This window comes from Durio zibethinus, chromosome 10, assembly GCF_047325235.1.
Source record: "Durio zibethinus cultivar Kanyao isolate XHJ-2024 chromosome 10, ASM4732523v1, whole genome shotgun sequence".
NCBI classification, from domain to species: domain Eukaryota; kingdom Viridiplantae; phylum Streptophyta; class Magnoliopsida; order Malvales; family Malvaceae; genus Durio; species Durio zibethinus.
The window spans coordinates 26,861,167-26,882,128 of NC_143171.1; the positions used below are offsets into that span (position 1 = coordinate 26,861,167).

The 20,962-nt window shown below is 29.0% G+C and overlaps 2 protein-coding genes and 1 pseudogene across 3 annotated transcripts; 2 read left to right on the plus strand and 1 right to left on the minus strand.

Annotated features, from left to right (window-relative positions):
- The first annotated feature begins 6,292 nt into the window (after positions 1–6,292).
- Positions 6,293–8,700, plus strand: LOC111292858 (putative inactive receptor kinase At2g26730). The gene is made up of 2 exons (XM_022885459.2): positions 6,293–7,699; positions 7,844–8,700. Exons 1-2 carry the CDS (start codon positions 6,295–6,297, stop codon positions 8,428–8,430), a joined length of 1,992 nt encoding a protein of 663 aa, XP_022741194.2. The 5' UTR covers positions 6,293–6,294; the 3' UTR covers positions 8,431–8,700.
- A 3,062-nt stretch (positions 8,701–11,762) lies between these two features.
- On the plus strand, positions 11,763–13,722 carry LOC111293060 (RING-H2 finger protein ATL46 pseudogene; annotated as a pseudogene). The gene has a single exon (XR_016345887.1). The product of XR_016345887.1 is annotated as an RING-H2 finger protein ATL46 pseudogene (transcript).
- A 2,955-nt stretch (positions 13,723–16,677) lies between these two features.
- Positions 16,678–17,428, minus strand: LOC111292207 (uncharacterized). Its single transcript, XM_022884462.2, has one exon. It carries the CDS (start codon positions 17,290–17,292, stop codon positions 16,813–16,815), a length of 480 nt encoding a protein of 159 aa, XP_022740197.1. The 5' UTR covers positions 17,293–17,428; the 3' UTR covers positions 16,678–16,812.
- Between the last annotated feature and the right edge of the window lie 3,534 nt (positions 17,429–20,962).

The following is a 20,962-nucleotide window of genomic DNA, read 5'->3' on the forward strand; positions in this document are numbered from 1 at the left end:
TTCGATTTTCTATAAAAAGTTTGTTCTACTAAATAAAAGGATGCATATTTTTAATTATTGCTTTTATTGTTATTACCGTCATTCAAAATAATTTTTTTTAATATTTTGATAGCAATCAACTTTTTCATTTCGAAAGAGTAAAGAATATTGTGGAGAGTCATAACAACTCAAAATAATATTTAACTCTATGCTATTTTCCTTAATGAATATATACTATGATATCTCTTTCAAATGAAATGTTTGAATTGTTTTCCTCAACCCATATAATAGCAACATAATCAACAAATGAACGATTATAAGCTTATCGATCTAGATTAACATTTTTGGAATACGAATTTCAAAATCCTCAAAAAATGATTTATCCTTTAATCTTTGTAAGACTTTAATATAAGGATTTTCTTTTAGAATCATTATTAGTATCTCCATCATTTTTATATTTAAATTTTCATTGTATTGTATTCTCATTCTATTTTAAAATTTATTACTAGTGTCATAAAAGTATAGCTATAATAACAAAGATTAATCAACTCAAACTTAAAACAATTCAAAACTTAGATCGAGTATAAATAAATTTTTAATCATTTTAAATTCTAATTTAATTAAAAATAATATAACACATATAATTTTAAGAATAAACTAACTTGACTCAATTTCAATTTATTTTAAAGTCAATAACTTAGTAATTATTTAAAACCCGAAATGATTGAATATAACCAAAATCCAAATTGAAATAATAACCCAATTAAAATATAATATTTCTTCTTTATCTTTAATAACAATTTAAAAGTTCTTTATTTAAGTTTTTTTTTGCTTCATCTTCAATGCTTATTTTTATTGTTTTTATGATTGAATTAGTTAATTAATTTTAAAAGTATTTCTAAAATGAAATTGCAATTATAGGTAATTGAATATTTTTTTTATTTGGATTTAGAACGATTTTAATCCAGCTTTTTAAAGAAAAAGAAATATGTACAAATTATTGAGTCAAATTTGCTTAGTTGCATAAGTAAATAATTGAATACACTATGAGTAAAATAGATAAAACTTGACTTAACATAATTAGTCACTGATCTTAAGTCTAAAATTCAACTCAAAATTATGAAAAGCCAAAATTTAAAATGATTAAAATACTAAATACACAATTAAATAAAATTTTATCAAATAAATTTTAGTAATGAATATCTTTAAATCACATTTACATTTAGTTAAATTATAATTTATAATAATATTTTTATATAAAATGTAATAATGATAATTAATTCGATAAATTTTAAATATTTTTGAACAAATGTTACCTAATATAGCAATTTTAAAAATTTTGAAATAGCTGTGAATATTCTTAAACTAATATAAAGCAGAAAATGAATGAGTATATAATGTTTTACCAAATAAAAGAGTTTCATATTAATCTTAAAGAAATTTGAAACCACTACATTTGCATATTTTTCATTGAACATCATATAGCAATAACTTTCTTTGTCATATGAATAAGATGGTATTACGCACAACCAATTAATCTTTCATCTAATTTTTCTGTTTAGGATAATCTTCCATCGATACTTTCATCAATTAAATGTAATTGTATGTTTTATCAATTAAAAGCTTGATTTTTCCTTTATTTAAAAAAATTTATTATACATCAATTTTTATTATATAAAATATTAAAATATATAAATTTAAAAATAAAATAAAATAAATTCATAACCTTTGTACTTGTCATATTTTATTAAGAATATTTCAATTCTAAGAATAATAAACTTGTTATGTAATATCTATACAATTTATAATAACTTCATTTTTACTATTAACAACATAAAATTTCATGAATGAATGTAATTTTGGCATAACCACATTCGAAAAATAGTTTTAATAAATTTTGTTACACCTTGAAAGAATTCACCAAAAATAATTAATTTTACTTCACTCGATAATTTTTTTTTAAATAATTCATGTTATATAGTTCAAACCCCTAGATGACAAAAAAAATCTAATAATTTAATATAATTGAGAAAGATTAAATAATCTTGAAATATAAGTAAGTCATATATAAATATATTAAGATAAAAGCTAAGAGAAAATTAAATCAATTATTATTTCAATTAAGGGAAATAATTCTTACAGTAATTTGACAGGACCCAATCTTGAGTTATTCTTAGTTTCACCATCTCATGAATTATTTAATTTTACTGATAAAAAATTTAATTAAAGTGTTCAATGAATCATATAGTACTAATTATTAGCGAAGAAGTTACAATTTATTTGTATTTGATTTGATATTAGTTTTTGTTTATGTAAATAACAATTATAAAATTGTAAAGGAAAAAAGTACATAAGAGAAATTGATTATAAAGGTCATACTAAAGTGTAAGAATGATATATTAAAAAATTATTTTAAGAGATTAAAAAAATTTAATTATTTTATCAATGATTAAATGATCAACTCATAAAACATATAAATAACAACATCATTATCATACATATATAGTTAATATATTAAAACAAAATTGAAAGGCAAAAAGCAAAAAAAATATGCTTATATGACTTAATTATCATTATTTTTAATGAATTCATTTATCAACATAAATTGTATATACAATTATTTTTGCAATAACTAAATAAACAAACTTCATATAATTGTTTATTCTTATGCACATTAAGCTTTTATATCATTCTATTTGTATTTTTATTTGATGTGAAAAACCATTCTATTTATTAAAAAAAGAGTTTAAGAACAAAATAAAATCATTTAAATTATAAATTATAAATCAATTACTAATGGTAATTTAATAAATCACTTTTAGCTTTTTTTTTAGTCTAATTATAAAAAAGAGTCTAATAATAAAAAAATTCATTTAAATTAAAAGTTTTAAAAAATTATCAAGGATATTTTAGTCAATCACTTTTAACACTTTTAAAATTAAAATTTTAAATAGTTTAATTTCTCATAAACTTTATTTTTAATTCTAGTTTATTTAAATTAAATTTAAATAAATTAATAAAAGTTATATACTTAAGGGTAGATTTGTTAATTTAAAAATTTATAGGGATATTTAAATCGATCACTATAAATAAACTTTATATAAAGGGTGTTTTAAATACACAATCAAATTTTTTCTATACACCTCCAAAATTTTCTTTCAAAAATGCCCACATAGCAAATATCAATTTTAACCTTTAATAAATAACAAAAATACCCTCAATAGCTTATATACCCCGAAACCACCTTTGTAAATCTCGAAAATGGATTTCAAAGAATTATATTACTTTCTTGAAATTATATTACTGAGAACGCAATATAACTCTTGAAAATTTATTTTCAAAAATATAATATAATTATCAAAAATTGATTTCTGATAGTCATTTTGTATTCTTGAAAATCTATTTTCGAAAATACATAAAATTTTGTTTAAATTATAATAAATCTTAAAATAAATAATATTAAAATAAATAAATACATTTTAATCTTGATAACGTTTAATTTAAATAAAATAAATAATATTAAAATAAATAGATCTAATGTACTAGGATCTCCAAACGTCTCTAATAATTTCTTCAAGGTATGGCTTAATTCTTACAATAGGAATCTCCAATCTTTAGGGCACAATTATCCTAGTAGCCGAAAGATATTGGTGGTAAAAAAATTAAAGATCTTTACTGTCGGATTTGTCAGCTTACTGACTACTAGATATATGCAAACTAGCATATATGCACACACGAGTCATCGATGTGCCCTTTCTAACTTGATCATATGTGTGAAAGGATGAGGCATGTTAATTCTCAAGCATGCATGGTCATAAAATGTTGTTGTCCTAGGCCTAGAAAATCAAGAACTCCATTTTCCCGATGCAAAATAAAAAAATCAGAAAATAGTGCTTTCATTTTTTTGGAGGCTCAAGAAAAATAATAAATTTATGTCATGCATGTTGAGAACATCGATTTAAGTTCCATTTGCACACATAATCAAGTAAATGGGTTCATAAGTACATGATTAAAATTTTTTAGTGATTAAAAGTGAAATCAAATTTCTCGAAAATAGAGATCCGAGAAGTTTCAAATTTTTTCAAATATCCATTGTTTAGAGGACTCAAGGCTTCTCAAAAATATATATCTAAGAACCTTTGAGTCTTTTCAAAAATGATTATAAAAAACGTTTCAAAGTTTCTTGGAAATGAATATCCGATAATTTTTAAAGCCTCTTGGATATTCATTTAAAAAAAGCTTCAAAACATTTTGGATATTCATTTTTGAGAAACTTGATTTCAAAAAGTGAAAAGAGAAGAGAGAAAAGATAGGAATGAAAAATAGAATGTGAGGGACGAGGTGTATTTAGTAGAAACAAAAAATTGAGTTTTGAATTTATAGTATATTTAGAAGTGGGTATATACAACATTAAGTGAGGTGTAAATAGAATTCTTGTTTATATAATTGTTTATTCTTAAAGCTTTTTAGATATCCATTTTTGAGAAACCTCAAAATTTCTCGAATATTTATTTTTGAAAAACTCTCATAAAGTGAAAAGAGAAGAGAGAAAATGTAGGAATAAAAAATAGAAAGTGAGGGACGAGATATATTTAGTACAAGTAAAAAATTAAGTTTTGAATTTAGGGTATATTTAGAAGTAAGTTGTATATAACATCAAGCGAGGTGTAAATAGAATTCCCATTCATATAATTGTTTATTCTTATACATATTAAATTTTTATATCGTTCTATTTGTATTTTCATTTGATGTGAAAAATTATTCTATTTATAAAAAAAAGTGTTTAATAATAAAATAAAATCATTTAAATTAAAATTTATAAATAAATTACTACTAGTATTTTAATCAATCACTTTTAATATTTTTGAAATTAAAATTTTATTAAAAGTTTAGTCAATTACTTTTAACACTTTTTTAGTTTAATTATAAAAAAGAGTTTAATGATAAAAAATTCATTTAAATTAAAAATTAAAAATATTACTAAAGATATTTTAGTCAATTACTTTTAACACTTTTAAAATTAAAATTTTAAAGAGTTTAATTTCTGATAGACTCTATTTTTAATTCTAGTTGACTTAAATTAAATTTAAATAAATAAATAAAAATTATATATTTAAAGATAATTTTGTTAATTTAAAATTTTATAAAGATATTTAAGTCGATCACTATTAATACTTTTAAAGTTTACACTTTTATACATAATATATATATATAAATGATAAATGATATATATAATTGCAAAAAGCTTTGCTAGGATTAATATAAACAAGCTTAAGCTTATTTTATTGACTGATTGAATAATAAGATAAGAAGAGTGGCCATCGTATTTTTTGTTTGTTATTAGCTGAAGCAGTAAACCAAATTGCACCTGCAAGAAGGATAAAAAAAAAAAAAACAGAAATTAAGAATAAAGTAGAAGAACAATTGATGGATGCATTGTTACCTATTGACCTGATAAATACACTATAATTGTTGAAGTTCAAATTTAAGTTCACATTTCACGTCAATATATGTCACTTTCATTTGAAACATGTTACATTCTTTACAAGGTTTCGTGGTGAATTTTATGTTGTTTTCTTTAAATTTTCTATATGTATCCAGACAAGATCAATTACTTGTAAATTCCCTGTTGTTATTAGAAGCCTCTCCATGCCTGAAAGTAAATGTATTTTTGGGAGGCTGCTTTATCATGGAAACACAAAAATCTCTACCCCAAATGTGCAACAATCATCAATTATCCATTATTGTCATTGATACCAATCTCCAGGAAATTGCAACAAGTAAATGTCAGTTTCAATTCAATTCTATCCTTGTCTCATGCGTCAAGTTTTATAAACTGAAATCGTCATCAAAGGGAAGTGATGTAGTCAATCTGACCGGATGTGTAAAAGTGAGTGAAAAAAAAAATCTACCTCTGTCATCATATGTAGTTGGCTGGAACTGAGAAATAGATTTTGAATACATGTTTTTACAGTATATTCTGCTGAATTATTGATGATGAAGATCGGTCTGGGCCATGTGACCAATTGCAGAAGGTCAAGATAGTCAGAGCTCTGACTTTCTGTATCTTGATGAATATTCTCCATTGAAAAAAGACATACATGAAGGTTCAATATTTCTTAGCTGCCGTCTCCATTATTTCAAAATATCATCAAAATTAGGAGCCGAATGGCTTATTCTTTAACTCTAGAACGGCAATTCAGTGCATAAAAATACAAATTCTTGTTGTATATTCAGACAATGGATCTTTTTTTTTACTAACTCTAGCTGTCATCAAAGCATAGAGATTTCCTCCTTATTCCACAATCCCAACCTATGAAATACAGTTTCCTATTTACGACAGCTTCAACTTCGAATTCTCTTATCGAAGTTCTTCTGCAAACCTGTTTGTATCAAACTTCAAACCTAAGAGCATCCAAAATGAAACAAGTCTCCATCTGGGTACTTTCTATTTCATTGTTTCTCATTAATCATGTGACAAATTCTGTTGATGATGGAGCCAGGGCTTCGTTGGTTGAATTCCTTGAAGGATTGTCTAGCAGCAATGGCCAACCTGATCCAAGTTTCGGTTGGAATTTATCTTCCGATCCTTGCAGGGATAAGTGGAAGGGAGTGCAATGTGATAATAAGACTAACAAATTGGTTAAAAAAATTGTTTTTGATAATTTTAGTCTTTCAGGTTTTCTTAATGCGACTGCTCTTTGCAATGTACAATCTCTTGCTGCGTCTCTTATTGTTCTCAACCTTACTCGGAACAACATTGGTGGTGGGATCCAAGCTGATATTGCAAATTGCAAACAACTCACTCGCTTGATCTTGGGTGGGAACCAGTTCTCTGGGAACCTTCCAGACTCACTTGCAATGCTAAGTAATCTGAAACAACTTGATATATCAAACAATAGATTATCTGGTGACCTGCCAGGTTTGTCCAGGATTTCAGGTCTCACAATGTTCCTTGCTCAAAATAATCAGCTTACAGGGGAGATCCCTGAATTTGATTTCTCCAATCTTGATCAATTCAACGTCTCCAACAACTTCTTCAAGGGTCCTATTCCTGATGCGAAAGGTAAATTTCCTCCAAGCTGCTACCTAGGCAATCCTGAATTATGTGGAGAAATATTGCAAAAGAAATGTCCACCTTCCAAAAAGAAATCAAAAGGTCTCTCCAGGAACCAGATTCTTATGTTCTCAGGGTATATTGCATTGGGCTTGGCTATTGTAGCTTTGATTCTATGCAGGTTCAAAAAGAAGAAAAGGGAGAAGGTTGAAGCTCCGAGTCCAAATAAGGTAGCGTCAGTTGATGATGCTGTTGATAAGCCTAGTTTTACATCAACCGAGTATAAAACAGACATGAGTAGATCAGAATTTTCGGTCAATTCAGCTGAAAGTGCATTGGTCTTATCTTCACTGGTCGTTCTCACGAGTCCTACAGTAAGTGACTTGCAGTTTGAGGACTTGCTTAGAGCTCCTGCTGAGTTGCTTGGGAAGGGAAAGCACGGTACCCTCTATAGAGTCGTATTAGAGAATGGGACAGCGCTGGCTGTGAAAAGGATTAAAGGTTGGACAATTCCAACTGATGATTTTAAGCAGAGAATGCAAAGGCTAGACCAAGCAAAGCATCCAAATGTCTTGCCGGCTCTTGCCTTCTATTGTTCAAAACATGAGAAGCTCCTGATCTATGAATATCAGATGAATGGAAGTCTCTTCACGCTTCTCCATGGTAACCATACTCATTTTCATCCAACATTAGTATTGATGGTTGGCTAGATGTTGTGGTTGGTGCCTCATTTGTTGATAGAACATGTTTTTTCTTCGAAAATATGTTTTTTTTTTTTTTTTGTGAGGAGCTGCATGTGTATTTCAGGAAACGAAAGGAGACAAAACTTTGAATGGGCAAGCAGACTTGGTGTTGCAGCCAAAATTGCAGAGGCATTGGCCTTCATGCATGAGGAGCTTCATAGCGATGGAATTGCTCATGGTAACTTGAAATCCTCAAACATCATGCTGAAAAGGGATATGGAACCTTGCATAAGTGAATATGGTCTTATGGTGGTGGATCCTCAAGAATCCTCTACAAGTTCCAATGTTAATGGCATCAAAGGAATGCAACAAACTAAGGATAGAGCATCTAATGCCTTCAATGCAGACATATATGGTTTTGGTGTGATTCTGCTTGAGCTACTAACTGGAAGACTGGTTCAGAATGATGGAGTTGATTTAACTTCATGGGTTCACTCAGTGGTTCGCGAAGAATGGACTGTAGAAGTTTTCGACAAGTCTCTAATTTCAGAAGGTGCAAGTGAAGAGAGGATGCTGAATCTGCTGCAGGTGGCTATAAAATGTGTTAACCACTCTCCTGAGGCCAGGCCAAGCATTAACCAAGTTGTTGCCATGATCAACACCATAAAGGAGGAAGAAGATAAATCGCTAGTCCTATTCCAGGAACCATAATCTACAAACTGCTTTCCTCCATTAATCAGACGAAGATTCATGCGAAGACCGTACATGAAATTTCCAGATCCAAATGTTTTCTTTCAAATCTTTCATTACAGTTAGTCCAGCATTTAGTAAAATTTGATTTTGCAGATAATATATGTTCTTTTAGCTCAATAAATGAGCAGTACCCCCGGCCTTCACTCCCATGTCTTAGAAGTTAATTATTAGAATCTTCAAAACTACTTTTACCACAGAATGATGGGATATTCTATTGAAGTTCTTAGTTTATAAGATCAGAATAACATCAAACATGCCACTGGCCTATGCATTGTTGATTAAAAAGTTGTTAAAAATTCTAGATTTCAAGATGTTCTACATCGATTCTATGCAATCATACCCCTACCAGCCAAAGTGACCATTTTCCATCAACATGGGATCTGGCAGGCAACTATACCATTTTTGGTGTCCCTTGGGTGTTGGCATGTCGGCATCCACTGCTTGATGGGGCATTAAGTTTCTATTGATGTTGAACAAACATGTTAGCTCAAAGTCAGTGTGAGGTGAAAGTTCCATCAAGAACTCAATGGTATCAGGAATGCCATCCATGGTTAAAAGATCAAGGTCTAAGCACCCAATTGCCACTAGAGGGAGTGCCACACAACTAGTGAACATAATCATGGGTTTGGGCACTCATTTGGTTGTATTCAGAAATTTTAAGTGCTCTGCTAGTCAAGCCAAAGAATTATGGAATCCGAGACATTTTTCTGCAGAATGAACAGATACAATGATTCTCATGAAATGTAGGATGTCACTTTCAATTCAGGGAGTCAACAGAGAGAATCTATCCTTCAGTATATTATGCAAAAAAGCTGAATAATATCCAATATTTAAGAATTGGAACAAGTAAGAGTAATATTTTTTTATAAGTTTAAACAGATTTTGGGTGATTACTGCCAGGTTATGCTTCAGTTTTAGAGTTGACAGAATCTAAGGAAGATATTACTAATTCAAAATTAAATTCAAGGGGTGGCATTTCATATCAAGCTCTTAACGCAAACTTAAAAAAAAAAAAAAAAAAACATTTTTTTAATTCAAAGGTTATAAAACCATTTAAAAAAAAAAAAGAAAGAAGGTTCTGTCACTTAGATCAGTCTTTTTCCAACACTTGATACATGGGTTGATAATCATTGAAAACAAGAAATCAAATGCTTCTCATAAACATTTGTCAAATACTATTAGCTTTTGATGACAGACTTTTGCTCACTAGATCCATAAAATTCTTCGAACCTGTGTTTTAATTTAGTTAATTCATATAATAATTTTAAAAAAGTAACATTAAATAAGGTCGGATTTAAATTTTAATCTTTGTAACCATTTTTTTTATTATCAAGCTGAAACGTCCTTTTTACCAAGAAAAATTTATAGAAGTCTAACAGATCATCACCCCTCATCATCATTCCTCAACCAAATCATGTTTTACAAATTGAAATAATTAAAGGCAAAAAGACACCATAAATTATATGGAGTGCCCAACTAAAGAACTCAACCCTCATCACCTAACAGTTATCTGTCCCTTCCTTAATTATATATATTGTTTTTATTGTCTTTCTTAAAACATCCAACTAATGCCTGATTGTCATCCAAATCCTTCACCTAATTTACCTTTAATATTAAGATAAAGATTCAAGGAGCTTTCACATCTCCCATTCTTCAAAGGCAAACCCAAGGTAACATGTTACATATAGATTAAAGTAAGACCAAAAACATTCAAGATATGTGACAAATGAACTGTATAGTGAGTGCAACAGGAACCTAAAATTTAGCTTAAAATAGGATTGTAATAATATTGTAACTAGATCATTGAATGAAGTGTGTTTTCATGTTCTTGTCTTGTGCAATACTTAATCTTTGCTTGAATGGGTGGTTGATGGAGACTGCTCAAGCATTGATTGCGTAATAATAGGAATTAGGTTGGATTTTTATTATATTTACTTTTGGTATGGATTTTTAATCTCATTTTTCCCAAATAGTTATGCTTTTTATCTTATACTCACATTTAATAAGATTGTAGTTTAAATTTTAATATTTATAATTTTTTTAATTTTTGAAATACAATTTTTTTTATTAAAAAAAATGTCTACATGAAAATCAACATCCTAATACAAGTTATCTTGTATAATCCTATAAGGAGGCCTGCCATTAATGTCTGACCAAAAAAGTCTTAATGTTAGTACACTATATTTAATGATTATTAATGTTTATAAATTTTTTCAATACTTTTAAGCCTCAATCTTTGATATTTTGCTCTTAAGTTTTCATCCACAAACAAGGAGATTTGACATGGAGAGGAATGATAATTAAAGATTAATTATATTTTTATTATTAAAAAATATATATTTGATAATTTATGTTATTATATTATATAAAATATTATATTCGTATCCTATTTTATATAAAAATTACATATTATAATTCATATTAATACAAAAACATAATTTTTTTATAATTTTTTAAAATTTTAAGTGATGTTATCTCTATATATTTTATTCATATCGTATTATTGTATCATATTTTAAATTATCGAATTTTAAAAAAAAAGTTACAATATTTTAGTATTTATTTTCATCAATAAAAATTTATTTTTATTAACTGCAATAAATCAAAGTTAGATTTTGATAAATAATGAAAAAGCCTTTAAAATTTATTTCGTATACTTTTTTCAAATCAATTCATTTAAATTTATTTATATTAAATTTAAATAATTTATAAAAATATCTCCTCGTATGCTTAACAAATTTAAACTCAAACAAAAAAAAATATTTTCTATTATTACTTAAATCATAACCCATTGATAAATCATTTTCAAGTTATTAATAAGGGACACATTTATTTAACTATAATTTTCAATTTTATTAATAGCGATTGATGTAAGTGATTAAAATTTATTATTTAAATATAATATATTTAGTTTGAATCTCCATAATTTTATATTAATAAATGATCTATAAATTCAAAAAAATTTGAAAAAAATTCATAAATCCCCTGACAATTTATCATAACTTTAAAAATAAAACAATACTTCCAAACCTTTTTTCAAACAAGAAAATAAATTTCCATCCCTATAACCCTAATTCATAAATGAAAGTAAAAAATCTTAATCAAAATCCATAGACTATCTAAACATTTTAGCCCAACCCCTCAAAAAAGCCCAAACACGAATAAGACAGCATCAAATTGTCTGTTTGTGGTTGACCATTTCAAACCCACGCGCTCACATTGGAAAGTGGGGCCAAATTGTAGTGCTTCTTTTTGGCATCCTTTAGCCTCGCACTTTGAAAACTACTGCTGCTGTCCTAACAATCTCCTGGCTTTTTCTGTTCCACCAGAAACTAGAAGGGAAGGAGAGAGTCACTTTTGAAAGAGACAGGAAAAGAAAAAAAGAAAAAAAAAAACCAAAAACCCAAGTGTTTTTTTGACATTGGTTTTAAGGCTTTTTCTTTTCCTTTTGACACTATAAACTTTGGTAAGTTTCAAAGACTCAAACTTTAATTGGTAATTTCTTTTCTTTTTGATATCATTTCATGAAGTGTTAAAAAAAAAAAGATTTTGGAGGATATTAGAGAAAAGAAGGAAATGGAAACTTGTGGAGTATATGGTGTTTTGTATACTGAAAAGGAAAGGTTTTGTATTGAGCATTGTTTTTAGGTTGAAACATGAGTTGGATTTGAGTTATTTTTGGCTGTTTTGGGGTTTCGGAGTATTTTTCTGAAGTGCCGCTATATGATCTGTGGGATGTTAGAAAGCAAAGAAAAGAGTTGGTTTTTGGAGTATAACCAGTTGAAGATGTCTTGGGTTCATCATCATCATCATCAAATCAAGCAAAAAGATGGGTACTTTCAATATCCACCTCCTCTTCCTCCATCTCCATATGCTGCTACTACTTTTCATAAAGATTCAAACCCTTCTCCACCATCATCATCTTCATCTTCTGGTACTAGAATTAGTCCTGCTGTTCTTTTCATTATAGTAATCTTGGCTGTACTATTTTTCATCTCTGGTCTTCTACATCTGCTTGTTAGATTCCTCATAAAGCATCCATCTTCATCTGCATCTTCTCAATCTAATAGATATCCTGAAATGTCTACCTCTGATGCTCTTCAAAGGCAGCTACAACAACTGTTTCATCTCCATGATTCTGGTTTAGATCAAGCTTTTATTGATGCTTTACCTGTTTTCCAGTACAGAGAAATAGTTGGTCTGAAAGAGCCTTTTGACTGTGCTGTTTGTTTATGTGAATTTTCTGAGAAAGATAAGCTGAGATTGCTTCCTATGTGTAGCCATGCTTTTCATATAAATTGTATTGACACTTGGCTGTTGTCAAACTCGACATGCCCTCTTTGTAGAGGGACACTTTTTACTCCCGGGTTTTCAATGGAGAATCCAATTTATGATTTTGATGACATAAGGGAAGATGATGGATATGCTGGTAATGGGGGAAATGGATATACTCCTGGTCAGAAAACTGTGGAAATGGAAGAAATTGTTGTTGACAAAGGGGTTTTGCCTGTAAGGCTGGGTAAATTCAAAAGGCTAAATGATGGACCAGGATATGCAGGAGGAGAAACTAGTAGTAGCAATTTAGATGCCAGAAGGTGCTTTTCTATGGGTTCATATCAGTATGTGCTAGGTGATTCAGATCTTAGAGTTGCCCTGACCAATGATCGACGCGGTGCCCGAGATATCAAGTTATCACAAGGCTTGGAACAGAATGGGAATTCTTCAGTTGAAGGGGATGCTGAAGGGAAAAAGATTAGTAGTGTGACTAAAGGGGAGAGCTTTTCTGTTTCCAAGATCTGGCTTTGGTCTAAGAAAGGCAAATTTTCCAGTTCTTCAGATGCCCAAATTGGTATGCCTTCTTCTTCTCTTAATACAGACTTGCCATGGTTGGAGAAAACGCAAGCAAAATGAAAGATAATTTCGTTGGTAGTTTCTGGATGTAGCCATTATTCAATTGATCAAAACTTGTTATGCATTTGCTTAGCTCCTCTTTTTTGAAAAATTTTTGAGATGCTAATTCAGAAATTTTGATGGTTGGCTGTGACATATTTTTGTTCTGAATCCTGAAAGTAAAAATACAACTTGAATGGAATTGAGAGAATAGAATTCATGTAGGTAATCTCTTGTTGTTGGGTGATTAGATATTTCTGTTGACAGTTTTTCTTCTTGTTTTACTTATGCTACTGAACTCATGATGTCTTATTTCTGTAAAGAAATATATTCATGCAATATGTTCCGTGCCTTTGAAAATTCCGGCCCATTTGGTTCATCGAATCACCTCTTATCTCATTCCAAGGGTTTGCATTGTCTATATGGTGCATGACTAGAAATGAATGTTGCTGCTCTGAACAGTTTGAGCATTTAGCTAGAACTCCATTGTGATCATGTTTAATTGTTACTTAATTTTGACATTTTTTTTTGGTACTTGAGCTTGCCATGGATTGGTTCCGGATCATTGAAACTAAGAGCACAGCATTCTATCAACAACTACACCGCCATAGGCACTTAATTTTGCCTCGCTAACAGAATCAGCAGTAATAATTTATTTTTCACATGTCATGATTTTGTGGTTAATCCACAGTTCAATTTGTCATGGATATGGTTACGGATGGTCTAGTAAAATTGTATGATTAAGGTTGAAATGGTACTGATTTTACCTTTCGGAAGTTCTGAGCTTTAAAATCATGCCATTTTCATTGTTGACCTTGAGTGTGTGTTAGTTGAAGTCAAACATTGAATTCTAATTTGAGTAGTTGCAACTTTCAAGCAAGGATGATGTCTCATAACTTCTGAAAATCATAACTCTACTTCAGGATGCAAAATTTGCATCCAATGTTATTGTGAATTTTTTGCCCTGGATAGGAAATTTATGCTTTTTTAATGTATAAACATGATCTAAGGCAAGAGTCTAGTGCTTTTGCTTTTCTTGGCTTTTGATATGCTGGGGTTTTTTCCTCTTACACTTTTCCTTTTCCTTTTAAAATATATCAACCCTTTTAGGATAATGTGCACTCAATCTGTTGTGTAGAGAGTGATCTTTGGCTATGGGAGTGGGCAATTGGGAAATGATGGTGGGATCCATGAAAGCAGTGTGACAGAAAAAAAAAATGTCTCTATCTTGTGATCACTGATCCGCCCTTTAATTCAAAAATCTTGGCTGTAGCAGGCAGCTAAACTGTGGGGTCAACTTTTTTGCTCCACCCATGTGGCCTTGTTGAAATCAAAACCCCTGCATTAAATCTAAAAGCCAAGCCTATCAAGTGCATTATTTATCAGTCAAAATGCAGCAAGATTGAGGATTTGTTTACACTTGGATATAAAAATAAGTCAAAAGTGAGCAGAAAGAGGAAAAATAGATAAGAAGAAGGAAGAAACAAACAAACAAATACTAATATGAAACCATGAAGGGATGTTATCAAAGTGATCCTGGATGGATTCTATGATCAAAATCACTATATTATCATCTCCTTTTAAACATTGTTTAATGTTTATTTATATAAATTTTTAGGGTATTTCTTGTTTAGATATGTTGTACAATATGCGGACTCTGGTGGGTGGTGGTTGAGACTGAATTGTGATGTAATGCAAGTAGTATTTTGCAAGAGAGATGCCTATGTGAAATATTTCGCAAGAAAGATACCTATGTGAAATTGATCTTCGGCCCCACTTGTTAGGAAGTGTCCAACAAAGACTGTTTAGAAATGATAGTGTCATCCCAAATATATATATATATATATATATATAAGAAAAGCAGAGCACACTGTCACCAACCAATGGAGATTGATTAAAGTACTTCCATTGGTGGGCTCCATAATCCTGCATGTTAGAATCCTGTGATGCTATCATATGACAAGAATGAGGTACTTTTGTCTCTTGTATGAACCTAAAGGGCTGGTATAGGAAAGGGCTAAGCCCAATCCACTTTCAACTTTTGGGTAAAAACCAAAAACTAAAATGTGAAGTTGACCCAACCCTAGAATTTTACCATCCCTGTTTTTCCAGGCAAAAGGATCATTTAGCTCTATCTAGTAATAAACATATTAGATTATTCAACACAATAATGGTGTATCTGCAGCATGATCTAGTTCAGAAGTTGATCATATTGTCTGCAACAGGAAGGGGTTGAGAATGTGTTAAAATCCTGTGGCAAAAATAGTCCATGAGAATTAGTAGTGATTTGACAACTACCAGTGGAAGATTATACAAGAACAGGGTAAGAAAATTAAAACAGGAAAATGTGGAATGCAGACAGGCTTTGCCATTGGGATGAGAAAACGATGAAAAGGGAGAATAATTTGTAATAGTGGATCCACCACAATCGAGTATTTTGTACACTCATAAGCAGTTCTTTCCTGTTAAAAAGTTCCTTTGATGTTCTCTTTATGCACAACAGCAGCAAGTACAAGGAGAAAGCAGGAGCCCATGCATTTTAGTTGCAAGCTTTGTCAATACTGAAAAACAGGAAGAAATCCCAATTGGAATTGGAGCCTAATTTTCTACTATGACCCAATTGGAATTGGAGCCTAATTTTCTACTATGTTAAGAATGCATTCTCAAATGCTAAAATTTTAATGACTTCGATTTCAAATATAAAAAATAACATGATTTGACCATTTACATTTAGTATCTTTATCTAATGTATGGTGTTATATGAATGGTTTACCATGAAAATGACTTTCTAGCAATCACCATTATCTTCATGGTCTTATCAAAACAAACACTAGAAATGACGTTTCATGAATGACATTTTCTTTTCTCAATCTGAAATGCCATGAATGGCCTTAAACAACAATGTTAGAAGGACAGCAAATTGACAAACCTTGAAAACAAAGTAAGACATTCAATCCAAGTTACAACCATGGCCATTCATGCCAACATCCAATAATCCGTAATACACCATGAAATATCAAATGTCAATATCAAACAAGCAAAAAGTTAACATCCATTTTCATCCTAATATGTGACCCAAAACCAAAGTTTTCAACCATTGAAAAACACGAATTTCATAAATATAAATAAAGACAAAAAATGGGATTTTTGAACTTTTAATTTTGATAAAATGGTAAATGACAGTACATCAAAGATATAATTTAATTGTTATATAATTCTCTATATTTCCCAAATACAAAAACAACCCCTTTTTACATTTACAAATTCCCTTCTTTCTTTCTCATCATCTAACAAATATTATTCTTTTTGGCAAAAAAAAAAAACAAATATTAATTAAAAAAATTTAACCTTAACGTACGCCCCTGGGCCCTGAGGGAGCCGACCACTTTTTCTGTGCACGTGAAAGTCACGTGAATTAAAAGCCAATGACGTAAGTAAATCACGTGATGGTCAGGTGAAACAGGGCCCGTCTTTGCCGAAATCCATGGAGGATTTGGTGGAGACAGGCAAAGAGGCGTACCTGGAAGAGAAGTTTCTATTGAACAAATCCTCATCGAAATAACCGTTTCGCCCCGGTCCGTCGTCGAAATTAAGGGAGTAACTCAAAGGATCGTAATGGAATTTCGCTCCTCCGTTACCGTTTTTGTTCTTGTTGAACCGTCTTATAAACGTCTTCCATTTCGGTCCAGCCACCAACTCTGACCATTCTCGAACCTTCTTCCACCCTCGAGTCCACCACTGCTCTTTGTGACTCACATTCGCTGAGGCGACGGAGTTGGTGTCGTCGGTGGCTATCCGTTGCCACCAGATTGATCTGATGGCGGAACCACAAGGCATCCAAAAACAACAGCCTCCATTCGAGAACTTGAGATCGTGGATGTCGTCGTCGACGCCAGCCGTTTCCTCCTCCACCATATGCAGTGGCGGCATTTTTTGAGGAAGTGAAGAAACGACCAGGAAATCCCTGTTAAGATTAACGAGAAAAGCAGAGAAAGTGATTGAATTGTTCTCTCACTTTCTCTCGCTTTCTCGAGAAATGAAAAGAAATTAAGAATTTTCTCTCAGGAGAGAGAGATACTTTGTCTCTTTTTCCATTAAAAAAAAAAAGATTTTTTTAAATTTATTTAATTTTAACTGAAACAGCGGGAAATGAGGTTGTTGTAACAGCTTACCAACTAATAATGACAGCTCATGAAGCTTTACACACAGTTTTTTGTTTTTTTTTTTTTTGGGGGGGTAAGCTTTGGATACGGTTTTTCAGCTGTAAGAGATTTTTAGATTTTGTTAATTATATATTTTTCAAAAATCCATTTAATCAATTTTGTTTATATAAATTTAATAAATTCATAAAAAATTAATTTTTTTAATAAGTTAAAGCTAGGAATAAGAATGATAAATTAGTGTTTATAAATTATTTGAGTTTAATTTAAATAAAATTTAAATTTAATTTGATTATTATTAATTGACGCTCGAATTTGAGCAATTCAATTTTTTAAGTAAATCAAATTCAAATTTTTTAATATTCTATTTAAATAACTCATAAACCTAATTAAATTTTTATTTTATTATTTTAATTAAAAATTTATTATTTTACTTATATATATATATAAACTCAAACTCGAACTTAAATTTTAATATAATTAATCGAGCTTGAAATTGAGTTTTAAATTGAATATAAGAATTAAATTTATTTTTTTATTTGATAAACGAGTTGAATTAAGCGAATTTAAGTAATTTAATTTTTATCTTTAGTCAAATTTGAGTTTAAAATTTAAATTTTAATTAAGCTCAAGTAGAGTTTCAAACAATAAATTTCGAATTGAGTTCGAGTTTAAATTTTTTATTATATCAATTTGATTCAATTCGATTATATCCTAGTTAAAGTTTTTGGTAAGGTTTTTTTTTTAAAAGAGAAAGAGATTTTTAGATTTTATTAAATATATTATTTTATTGGTTTAATTAAAAATATTTACATCAAATTTAATAAATTGGTGAAAATTTTTTACACTTTTTTAATGGATTTATTAATCTAAAACGTTTTTTAATAAAAAGAAATATGATTAGATTTTTAAATTGTTTTTAGAACTTGTCTTATTAGAATTTTTTATTTTATTAAATAAATAAATTTTATTTGTATTAAAATTTAATTTTTAAATATTAGGTAAAATATGAATTTAATTTTGAAATACAGTTAAAATATTACATTTTTAGTTTAATAATAAAAATTCAAGTTTATGGGCTTGACTTAGGCTTTCCTTGTTAAAGTTCAAACTGGAAAAAGCCCAAGGTAAGCCCACTTGAACTAGGCCCTTGATGATTGAAATCACATTGGGTTTCCAATTTTCCATGCTAAATTTTAACAAATTCCTGAATTAATTTATTTATATTTTAGAAATTCTTTTTAACTTCACAAAACTAATGTCTAAAACTTCCAAAAATAAAGAATTATACTTTATAATTATTCTTAATTTAATTACATATATTTTAAAATTTTTAGATGTTAAAAATCAATATTTTTTTTTATATTTTATATTGCCAAAATTGAGTTCTAATAACTAAAATTACGAATTTAATATTTTATCAACAGATCACATAATTAATGATCTATCAAATTTATTATGTATAATATACCTAATTTGGATTAGAAATTGAACTCAATGTGTTAGATTTTTCATGAGTTTCATTTATAATATATATTTATATATATGTATATATAATTTTATTAAAATGTTGTTATTATTTTATTTTAAAAATATCCATGGATACTCTCTCACTAAAAGTAACTCAACAGCTGATGGGTCAATTGAAAAACTATAAACATTCTAGATTGAAATCTGCATTTCAAAAATTAGTTGCCCAATTCCATAATTCCTTCTCGAGATTGACCCTCCCTAATTTTGAAAAATAATGCTATCATATTTCCTAAGCATTAGCATGATTCGTCAGGCCAAACCCAAAAAAAAAAAAAAAAAAAAAAAAATGCATTAGCATAATTCTTTATCTGAACCAACCAACATTTTTCCCACTATTCCTAATAAAAAATGCTTATATTTTTTCCTATATAAATCATACACATGATTTTAAACTAGATTATCATGGCCATGTAACTCGAAACCCTCCATTTCTTTCTACTATTCATTATGTTCTCGAGCTTCATGTTGTTGGTTTTTACACCGGTAGCTCACTGTTGAGCCTGAAGCTTCTCAACCGTGATAACATTGTATACTTTTCGTAACGTTTTTAATCTTATATTAAAAGAATGTATGAGTATAATATAATATATATGTAAAAATTTTAATTTAAATTTATGATACATTTTTTGTGAGATAAAATCTTGAGATTTTCGATCAAAATAAATAATATCTTCAAATTAGGTGCGAGTCTCCATAAATACTATCAAAATGATCACCAATCGATAAAAATTAAGTATTACATCATGTGAGTAATTAAGTGCTACATAATAAGATCGTGAGAGTCACTAAATGTCTAGTGCTACACAGTAGAGTAGAGAGAGTCACAAGTACCTACACGATGAAAAGTCACTTCTAAAATCTTAACGTCTGGTATAATCTTAATTTTGTGGTTAGAGTCGGCTTAACAAAAACATCAAACTTTAGTTATAAAAAAATTATAACGTCTTCAATCTCACATTAAAAGAATATGTAAATATGATAATATATATATAAAGATTTAAATCTAAATTTATAATATATTTTTTATGAAATAAAATCATAAAATTTTTAAATTAAAATAAATAATATTTTATAAATTAAATATAAAATTTCTACACATTAACCCTAGCCTACGAAAGAATAAACATGACTTCAACTTGACGGTGAAGTTTGTGAAATTTTTAATTTTTTTGGTCAAGGCAAGAAGGAGAATGGCATTGATATTTAGCCGTCGATGATGCAATCAAAATGTTATTATTAATATAATTAAGGCTCAAGATAATTGGAAGTTGTTGTAATGTGTACGTAATGGTTCAAAATAAATTCATTGACTTGGCCTAAAGGGTCATGGAGGAAATATCAAGTCCTTGTAAAACATATTGACCAATATATAAATTTGGTTAACAAATTAAGAAAAAGGGCAATTTTTTTATTATAATATTCATTTTAAATGTGTCATTGAAAGCAAAAATTTTGACAATGAATACCAAAGTACTAAACGTAAAACATAAGCTGAATAAATTCTACCTTTTTTTTTTTTTCTTTTGATAGAAACAATAAAATGAAGTTTACCTAATTAATTTGAAAATTACTATCTTTCATGTGTCACGCCAAAGCCTTTTAAAAACGTGACTGGCACTTTGTTATGCCCACCATGTCATATGAATCCCATCTTTACAAAAGTGATTGGCAGTTTGTTATATCCACCATGTTTGTCATATGAATCACATCCTTTTAAGCACTGTAACTAAGTTGAATGAGTCGATATAATGAAATATTTGAATTCGAATTTAAATAAAAATTTTGTTCGAATTTGATTAAGTTTTAAATTTTAAATTCCAGCTTGATTCGAGATAAAAATTAAATTATTTGAATTCATTTGATTAGATTTATTTATCAAATAAAAAAAAACTTAATTTTTATGTTCA